This window comes from Cebus imitator, unplaced genomic scaffold (genome assembly GCF_001604975.1).
Source record: "Cebus imitator isolate Cc_AM_T3 unplaced genomic scaffold, Cebus_imitator-1.0 Scaffold106, whole genome shotgun sequence".
In the NCBI taxonomy this organism is placed as follows: Eukaryota; Metazoa; Chordata; class Mammalia; order Primates; family Cebidae; genus Cebus; species Cebus imitator.
This window is the reverse complement of record NW_016107421.1, coordinates 333,115-343,443: the sequence shown is the minus strand read 5'-3', so window position 1 is coordinate 343,443 and position 10,329 is coordinate 333,115. Positions and strand designations below refer to the sequence as shown.

At 48.1% G+C, this 10,329-nt stretch overlaps 1 protein-coding gene across 1 annotated transcript in view; it reads right to left on the bottom strand.

The window, feature by feature from the left end:
- The window catches only part of INPP5D (inositol polyphosphate-5-phosphatase D), a 150,626-nt gene that overhangs the window by 49,667 nt on the left and 90,630 nt on the right, over positions 1–10,329 (bottom strand). Inside the window, exon 10 of the mRNA XM_037741780.1 lies at positions 2,788–2,929. Coding sequence (XP_037597708.1) covers positions 2,788–2,929 — 142 coding nt within the window. The remainder of the gene's footprint in view (positions 1–2,787; positions 2,930–10,329) is intronic.

Below are 10,329 nucleotides of genomic sequence, written 5' to 3'. Positions count from 1 at the left end.
AAAAAAAAAAAAAAAAAAAAAAAAAAAAAAAAAAAAAAAAAAAAAAAAAGTATTACAGCCCATCCATAAATTAGAATATCATAGAGTTTAACAAGTGTGATCCAGAACTATCTTGCCAACAAGGATAGGTGGCCACAATATATTGTCAAGTGCGAAAAGCTAGTTGACAAATGGTGTGAGTGGCATCACTGTATTTTTAATAAAACATTTGGGCCTGGCACAGTGGCTCATGCCTATAATCCCAGCAGTTTGAGAGGCTGAGGCAGAAGGATTATTTGAGCCCAGGAATTTGAGATTAGCCTGGGCAATATAGGGGAACCCTGCCTCTACAAAAATACAAAAGTCAGCCAGGCATGGTGGTGCATGCCTGTAGTCCCTCCCAATTTAGGAGGCTGAGGTGGGAGGATTCCTTAGGGCCAGCAAGTTGAGGTTGCAGTGAGCCATGATCTTGCCACTACACTCCAGCCTGGGTGACTGAACGAGACCCTGTCTAAGAAAAGGAAAGAGAAAGGAAAGAAGGAAAGAGAGAAAGAGAAAAAAAGAAAGAGAGGGAGAGGAGGAGGGAGCGAGGGAGAGGGAAGGAAGGAAAGAAAGGAAGGAAGAAAGGAAGAGAGGGAGGGAAGGAAGAAAGAGAAGGAAGAAAGAAAGAAAATTTAAAACATTTGGAAGAGGCATAGTCCACGATTAACTCATGGTATATGGGTGATTTTATTTTAAACATTTACTTGCTTGTGTTTGCCGCGTCTTCACCAAGGAGAATAGATTACTTATGTAATGAAAGAAAATTTAAATTAAAGAAACTAATTAAAAAGAAGAGAGGACAGGAAGGCTGTCACAGCCTCCTCAGGATTTTTCACCTATTCTTCTGGGGTACCCAGTGGGGCACCGAGCAGCCTCAGCTGGCCCTCTCTTAGGTTGCAATAGAGCAGGCTGACTTTAACAAAGCTACCCAAAATTTCAGGTTGTAACATTATGACATGACCAGTGTTTGACTATTTCAGACCTGCAAAGACAGAAATTTTACATGATTCAACGTCGTAAGTGCACATCTCATTAAGTCCTCCCTGAAGACACCAGCTCACAAAGGTGTAATGATGGCCATGTTTACTGTCACCTGCTTTGAGTTGGGGGTGGCTCAAGATTCACTGCCTCTGTTTATCCCTGTGCCTCAGTCTGTTTGAGGTCACAGCAATGGGGCAGAACTGGTGTTTGGACCTGCACCCGGGAGCTCCGAAAGCATTCCAGGCCGCCGGTCTTTCTCTCCATCTCCCACCACCTGTCTGGGCCCCATTCCCTTGTTTACCCAGACCCTTCTCTGTTATTCCTGGCAGCTCTGGACACCCTAGACCTCCCACCAGCCCACCCCTGCTGCTTTGGAAGTGAAAGAAAGTGGGAGCGGGGACTGGGCACTCAGTGGGGGGTTATCCCTGTGGGCCTGCCCCAGAGGCCCTTGTCCCTTGGCCTTGCTGGGGGTCCCTGGCGTGAGCTGTCAGCCAGCACCTGATGTCATGGACACCCTTACTGCTCTGCAGTCTTTTTTATTTTTTGAAACAGGGCCTTCCTCTGTCACCCAATCTGGAGTACAATGGCTTGATCACAGCTCACTGCAGCCTCTAATTCCTGGGCTCAAGCAATCCTCCCATTTCAGCCTCCCAAGTAGCTGAAGCTACAGAGTCATGCCACCACACCCAGCTAATTTTTTTTTTCCATAGAGATGGGGTCTCACCATGTTGCCCAGGCTAGTCTCGAACCTTGGTCTCAAGCAACTCTCCCACCTCAGATTCCCAAAGTGCTGGGATTATGGGCATGAGCCGCCCACCGTGCCTGGCCTACTTTTTTTGTTTTGTAGACATGGGGTCTCACTATGTTGTTCAGGCTGGTGCAGTCCATTCTTACTGTCTCACAGGAGCTGCACAGCAGAAAACAGAGTGAGACCACAATGATGGGTTTTGGCCCCTGGTTCAAATTTCTAAGACGAGAGGTCAGGTCACCACGAACCCACTCTGGGGGCACAGAGGCCCAGCCTGGGTTTCCCCAGTGGCCCACAGCACCTCTTACCCCAGGAACTCATCCTGGCAGGGGCATCTCACTTCAGCAGAGAGGGGCAAAATGTAGAAATGAAAGTCTCTGGGATGGAGCTCCAGTAGAGACTCAGATTTAAATCCAGGGTGGCTTGCACCTATAATCCCAGCACTTTGGGTGGTGGAGATGGGAAGATTGCCTGAGCCCAGGAGTTCGAGACTAGCCTAGGAACACAGACAGACTCTGTCTCTACGAAATATAAAAAATTAGCTGAGTGTGGTGGTGTGTGTCTGTGGTCTCAGCTACTCGGGAGGCTGAGGTGGGTGGGGGGGGGTCCCTTGAGCCCAGGATGTGGAGGCTGCAGTGAGCTGTGATCATGCCACTGTACTAGCCTAGATGATAAAGTGAGACTCTGTCTCAAGCCAGCCAATCAATCAATCAGTCAGTCAGTCAATCAATCAATCCAGGAGTGTCTCAAAGGTTTCCCAAGTCCAGCCCAGAGACGCTAAAAGCCTTTCCTCCAGGCGTGGGGCTAAGTGAGACGTGGGTGATAAAGGACATGGCCTCGAGGCTACGAGGCAGCTGGGCAAAGTGGGAAGCCTCCCTGCTCCTGACACAGTGACTGCTCAAATCCTGGCTGACCTGGAACATGGTCCTTAACTGAGCTCACCTTTCCCAGGTGTGAAATGGGTTGTTCTGGGAACTGAATGAGCTAATGATACACACTCCCTGGCAAGCCTCAAAACACATGTGTCCCTTCCCTACCTCACAGCCCATCTTAGAAGTTTGCTGTCACTTACTTTGGAGTCAGCAAAAACATATTCCTTCCGCAGGATTTTCTCCTTCTCTGTTTCCACCAAGATTACCAACTTGTTCAGAAATTTCTGTGACTTAATGAGCTGTAAGACTTAAGAGAAAGAAATTCATTAATTCATGCATCCACTCATTTAACCAAGATGAACTGTCTCCATTATGTTCCAGCACCTGACTATGAACTCCCTTGCTGTTCCCGTCCCCAAGCTGAGCCCTGAGTTTGTGTCTGGTCTCCCAGATCCCTCTGCTTCCAGCTGCTCTTCCCAGGAGAGGCTCACGCTTGGGAAGGGTGATGTCTGGAACAAGAAGAATTGGCCTGGCCACAGCGGAGACAGTGTGATTGTCTTTTTATCTTTCCCCCTGCCTCCCTCCTTCCCTCTCTCTTCTTCCTTCTCTTCTTCTTCTTCCTCTTCTTCCTCCCTCCTTTCTTCCTTACTCTTCATCCTTTCCTTATTTTGCTTTGCTTTTAATTTATATCTAAATTTAATTTTACATTTTACTTTCATCAACAATCAAATGAGTCAAATTGTTCTATAAGTTTTTTGCAAACAATAGTCCCCCTCCAACCCAGCCTCCTTTCAATGTCCTGCTCCCTTGAGACAACCGATTTCAACTCTCTTAATGGATTCTTTAGGAATTTTACTGTTTCTTAAAAAAAAAAAAATGCTTAGATTACTACTTTCTGACATTTTGATTTTCATTATTTTCTATTACATGTTTGACTTCCACTGTGGAAGATGAAGGTTTAACTTTCACACAACCTGCTCCCCTGACTTGACTCCCTGCCAATGCATAATTGCAGTCTCCACATCATCCTTCTAACAATTATATCATAATTTTGGCCAGATAAGTACTCAGTGTTTGTTATTCTGATTATAGAAATGCTATTGACAGACCAGCTCTGATTGGTTCTCTTTTTCTGGACAACTTTTTGTTATTCCTGGAGTTAGTGATTGCCATACTTTTTTATTGTTTCTAATTCTTCCATAGTTTGTAACTCTTTTCCACGTGACCAAGCATTTTCATCAGTTTCTTTGTGCAGAGGGAGCCTTTCCTAGAGCCTCTGGGTCTTCTCTGGACAGGTGACCTCTAGGCCTGAGGCAGAGTCTTTACCCTGGGGTTTTACTTCATAATCCAAGAATCCATTTATTTCTCCTTCTCTCTCTCCCTCATACTAAATCCCATTTCTTGGACCCCATGTCTTCCTCTCCTTGGTTTACCTCCTCATTTTGGTAGAGCAACATCTCTAGTAGCTTTCTAAGAAAGGAAGAATGGGTGATACATTTTTAGAAGCCTTGTGTGTCTGAAAATTCTACCCTGGCACTTCACTGATGAAACTCTAAATTTGAAATAATTTTCCTCAGGACTCTGGAACCTTGTTCCATCATCTAGTTTTCAGGATTGCTGAAGAAACAATGTTGTTCTAATTCTCTTGTTCAGAAAATAGCACAGCAGGCCCGAGACTGCTGTCCTCAGAAGGGCTTGCTTGAAAGGTTGGCTTTTTGCTGTCATCTGGGAACGTGGATTTTGGGAGGGCTCCCACCATCCCCAGAGCTGATGAGTGGCTTGCTGTGCCTACACTGATTGTACAAACAATATGGTTTAAGCTGAGCACCTGTTTTCCTTCTGGGAGTCCAGAATCTGGGTACCTGCCAGGCAGAGGGTGTCTACATGACCGGTCCCCGATTAACAACTGCATTTCACACATGTTGTCACAACTCACTGGGGGAGGAGGGAAGTATGGTGCTATGTGACTCCACAGGAGAGTGGAGCCACTCCTAATGGTGGCTCACTGCACTTAGAAGGAAGCATGAGCCTGGCACTCCGGCTCAGCAAACCCACACGCCTGGCCCCTGCCTAGCCTCGGCCTCATCTGAGCCCCAGCCGCCTGGCCATCTCACCAGCCACACTGTGCCCAGTGGCCTCTTTCCCTGCTTTGGGCACAGCCAGCATCCTCCTGACACTCGGTCTCAGGCCTAGACTCTTAGAAGCTCGTGCCGGAAGAACTTCTAAAGTTCTTCTAGACTTTACCCCACGCATGTGTCTTTTCCCTTGGCTGATTTTGCTGTATATCCTTTGAATGTCATAAATCACAGCTGTGAATATGATCACCTGCGGAGTCCTGCCAGTTCTTCGAGGAATCGCAGGACCAGGGGGTGGTCTTGTGGGACCCCTGACGCAGGCTGTAATCTATCTTTTGCTCTGAACGTTTTTAGGATTTCTTCTTGGAGCCCAGCGTTGTGAGGCTTTCCGGGGTTGTGTGTTTCTCCTGCGTTGTGTGAGCACTTGGCCATTTTCAGCCCGGAGACAAGTGTTATTCTGTTCTGAGACTCTTTCCTGAGTTTTAAAATCAATTTTCTCACTCTGTTTTCTCTTACTAACACTTATTATTTTGATATCAGGCCTCCTGAACTGGTCTTCTTCTTTTTTTTTTTTTTTTTGAGATGGTCTCACTCTGTTGCTCAGGCTGGAGTGCAGTGGCGGATCTTGGCTAACTGCAACCTCTGGCTCCTGGGTTCAAGCGATTCTCCTGCCTCAGCCTCCCAAATAGCTGGGATCACAGGCGTGCGCCATCATGCCAGTCTAATTTTATGTTTTTAGTAGAGATGGGGTTTAACCATGTTGGCCAGGCTGGTCTTGAACTCCCGACCTCAAGTGTTCTGCCTGCCTCAGCCTCCCAAAGCGCTGGGATTACAGGCATGAGCCACCGTGCCCAACCGTGAACTGGTCTCCTAAATTGCAAACATCTTGCCTCTCCTATTTTCCAACACTTCGTCCTTTTGTTTTGCTTTTTGGGAGCTTTTCTGAACTGTATCTTTCCACCCTTCCATCGGGTTCTTATTTTTTAAATTACTATTATAATATATTTTATTGCCCTTCCTTTCCCTTCTCCCTTCTTCCCCCTTCTCTCTTCCTCCACCTCCTTTTTCACTTTCATTTTCTTCCTTATTGTTCCTTTCTAGATATCATTCTGTTATTCCACGGTCCCATTTCCTTTTATCTACTGAATGTGATCCCACCGAGGCTGGGAGCCATGGCTCACGCCTGTAACCCAACATGACAGGCCAGGTCTCACTAATGCAGGCCTCCCTAGCAACTGTTTCCATACTGACTCAGTGGTTAAGTTAAATATTAAAAGCCAGCGTCCTTATACAAAGGCTGGAATGTAACAAAAGCCCATCAAAAGTTTTGCCTTTCCTGAACCTTCCAGCATGACAAAACAACAAAGTAATTCTTAACAGGACCCATTTAGGATTAAACAAGTTTATCAGAGGTCTGAAGGAACCCCCCAATCCTCTGTGATTTAGCAGGAGACAAGGGTAATCACCCCAGCACCTGGACCCATTTAAATTAAGTACATTGGCTGAAGCTCCAGAGGAAGGTCTTCAGGACTCAGATCTTAGCTATAAACTAAAAGAAGTTAATCACGTATGTCTTTAGATGAATACACACTTACACGTAGACATGTAGCTGAGAAGGTATATAAGCTCTGGAAAACTTTGTAATTTTGAGTTGGTCTGGCGACAATTTCCAGGCCTTCTTCCTGTAACCAGTTACAGAAAATAACAATGCTCTTCCTCCCCAGTTCATCTGCATCTTGTTATTGGGCCACGAGAAACAGCAGCCCAATGCTCATTTTGGTCCAGGAATAGCAGCACTTTGGGAGGCTGAGGCGGGTAGATCACCTGAGCTCAGGAGTTTGAGACCAGCCTGACCGACATGGTGAAACCCCATCTCTACTAAAAATACAAAAATTAGCCAGGCATGGTGGCGCATGCCTCTAGTCCCAGCTACTTGGGAGGCTGAGGCACAAGAATCACTTGAACCCAGGAGGTAGGTGGAGGTTGCGGTGAGCCGAGATCATGCCATTGTACTCTAGCCTGGGCAACAAAAGCGAAACTCTGTCTCAAAAAAAAAGAGAATTAGATCCTCCAAGCACTTTGTCTTTGTGTCCCCTGTCTCCTGTCCCCAGCTTTCCTCCAGTGTCTGGTGATCCTTGGCTGTCTGTGTCCAACAGTGAGGCGGGGTCTGTTGAGCAGGGCTTCTCCACCGGGTGGTCCGATGGGCCGAATCCTGGGGAAACCGCGTGATGGCAACACCTTTCCATCTTTGCCCCCGGGCTGATCAAGCCTCCCAGAGAAGACTTCTAACTGCTACCTAAGGATGGTGGGGCCAGCAGCATTGTGGCAGATGGGCAGGGAAGAAGGCTGGGGTCTCAGCACTCAGAAAGTGACTGTCCCTTAGTCCTCTGTTTTCAGTAGGCTCTCCTGCCTCCAGCAGGCCTGGTGTCTCCTGGCCCTTCACCTTCTCCAAAGAACAAACATCCAATCTTCTACCAAAGGAATGAGGAGGAGCCCCTAGCTACATGGAGTGGAGTGGGATCTGTGGGGCTGAACTCTCTTTTAAATAGATTTGCATCTGATTCTGTTGCGTATAACCTCACCTTCACCCCTCTTCTCAGGGTCCCCAAGGCTCTCAGCTCCTGAACCCTCTGTGGGTTTTACATGAGTCAGTGTCTCTATTTTTCTTCCACCTGTTTAAATTCCATTTTTTGATTCCTATAAGTGGCTCTCACTATCCATCTCCTTTCCAGCTTTCAGAATGTTTTTGCTCTCCAGTTCTCTCTTTCCCTGTGGGCTTTGTCTTCCTGGAGGGAACTGATGACAGAGTATGCATTCAACCATCACCCTGGGCTGGAAGCCTCCCCAGAGGAAAATCACATCAGCCTCGTCGGCACCTCAGTAAGCATCCCACGGTCTAATTCCTTCCACTGCTAACCAAACGCCCTGAGACTTTTCCAGTCTGCTACTATCAGGCCACGTCTCCTACCCCTGAATTTCCTTGCCATCTGTTTGCAGGACTGTGCGGCTGCCCCCAGAATGTGATGCCTTGTTTGATCAGGGTTATCATTCCATCAGGGTCAGTCAGCGCCCCACCTTCCCCATGCCCAGTGAAATGACACTAGAAGTTCCTTTCCCTTGTTGGGCTACATAGCATCCATCAGCGGGTGCTGGCCGGTCTACCTTTGAAACATTCCCGCCCTGTTCGCCTTTCCCATCTCCAGCTGCCACCACCTCTTGCCTGGCTGCCATCGTGGCCTCCTAATTGCTGTCCCTGTCTCCTCTCTTCCTCTCTTCCCATAATTTATTCTCAGGACAGCAGCCAGAGTTACCCTTCTGAAGTGGGATCACGTCACTCCCCAGCTGAAAACCTCCTAATGGTGGCTTGCTGCATTTGGAAGGAAACATGAGCCTGGTACTCTGGCTCAGCAAACCCACATGCCTGGACCATACCCAGCCTCAGCCTCCTCTGAGTCCTGGCTGCCCAGCTGTCTCACAGGCCGCACTTGCTCCTGCCCTGGAACTGAGCCCAGTGGCCTGTTTCCCTGGGTTGGGCACAGCCAGCATCTTCCTGACACTCAGGTCTCAGTTCAAATGGCAAGCACATCCTCAGAAAGGCTTTTCCCCATTATTGTCATATTTTTCTATTTAAATCCCCTGCCTCATGCTTGGCAAAATCCTATTCATCCTTCAAATCCTGGTCAGAGCCATCTCGGTGTTGTGAAGACTCCTCCTGCCCTCACTCCCCAAAAGAGCTAAGCAATCCTCCCTTGGGACTAACCGTCCTCTGGAGCACATTCTAATACCTGCCCATGTGCCTGCATCCCTTCTCCACAGCAAACCCTTAGTGGAAGCATTCACAATGAAGGCCTGGCCCGTGGAAGATGCCACACAAATGTGTGTGGAGTTAAGCCACCAAAAGTTCACAGCACTTCTCAGAACCCTGGGAGGTGTTTCTTTCAGTCTTAAGTTTTTTAGTAATCAGGTGCTCTGACAATCTTCACTCATCTTACATTTCCATCTCTTCTTATCCAAGTTGGGGACAGCCCTCTTTCCTTAACAGATGTATTGGTCTGTTCTCATGTTGTTAATAAAGACATACCCAACACTGGGTAATTTATAAAGGAAAGAAGTTTAATGGACTCACAGTTCCACATGGCTGGAGAGGCCTCACAAGCATGGTGGAGGCAAGGGAGGAGCAAAGTCGCGTCTTACATGGTGGCAGGCAAGAGAGCTTGTGCTGGGGAACTCCCCTTTATAAAACCCTCAGATCTTGAGGCTGGGCATGGTGGCTCATGCCTGTAATCCCAGCACTTTGGGAGGTGGGCGGATCACCAGGTCAGGAGATCGAGACCATCCTGACTAACATGGTAAAACCCTGTCTCTACTAAAAATACAAAAAATTAGCCAGGCATGGTGGCATACGCCTGTAGTCCCAGCTATTTGGGAGGCTGAGGCAGGGGAATTGCTTGAACCCAGGAGGCAGAGGTTGCAGTGAGCCAAGATTGTGCCACTGCACTCCAGCCTGGGTGACAGAGCAAGATTCTGTCTGAAAAAAAATAAAATAAAAAACCATCAGATCTCATGAGACTTATTCACTACCATGAGAATAGCATGGGAAAGACCCACCCCCATGATTCAATTACCTCCCACATGGGGATCATGGGAGCTACAATTCAAGGTGAGATTTGGGTGGGGACACAGCCAAACCACATCAACAGATAAGAGTAACCACCACTCTAAGCTCACCGTCCACACAGCCTTCCTGCTCAAACCATCAGTGACTTCCCATTTCTCCCGCCCAACTTGGCCCCATACACATGGGCCACCATGATGCTATGAGCTCCCCTCTGCAGGGCTATGATGTCGCCCCCAGCCATTTCCTGAGATCACCCTCCCTCACAGCTACCCTGGAAAGGTAATGATAATGGAGGTGGCAGTCAGTCGTAGTGAGCACTTCCTGGAGGCTGGGCACCAGGTGCTTTGATGTTCACCCAGGTAAGACACCAGGTAAGACTCACGAGAGCCCTGCAAGACGCTACCTGTACTACTGTCCCTGCTGGACGGAAGAGTAAACTGAGGACCAGAGAGAAGGCACCAGACCCAAGTCACAAGTGGCTGACCTGGGACTCAAGGCTGGGCTACTAGCACCCCACTGTGCTATCAGTGAGGTTCAGGATGCACTATCCCAAAATATGGCATCCTAAGCATATTGAATAGTTTAAGCTGAAGGAATTTGAGCAATGGCAAGTGCAGGAAGGACCCTCTGATATTGCTCTAAAGCAGGTTATAGACCCTCATGTGAGAGGGGCCCTCCTTATACCTGGGGGACAGTGTGTCCTATCTCCAAGGACACAGGGATAGAGAGGACTCTGAACACACAGGCCCTGCCAAGGTCCTCCCCATTCCCCACCGTTAGTGCACGCTACTTTATTAAGAACAAAAGATGGCCGAGTGCAGTGGCTCATGCCTGTAATCCCAGCACTTTGGGAGGCCGAGGTGGGTGGATCACTTGAGGTCAGAAGTTCGAGACCAGGCTGGCCATCATGGTGAAACCCCATCTTTGCTAAAAATACAAAAATTAGATGGGCATGGTGGCAGGCCTGCAGTCCCAGCTACTCAGGAAGCTGAGGCAGGAGAATCACTTGAACCC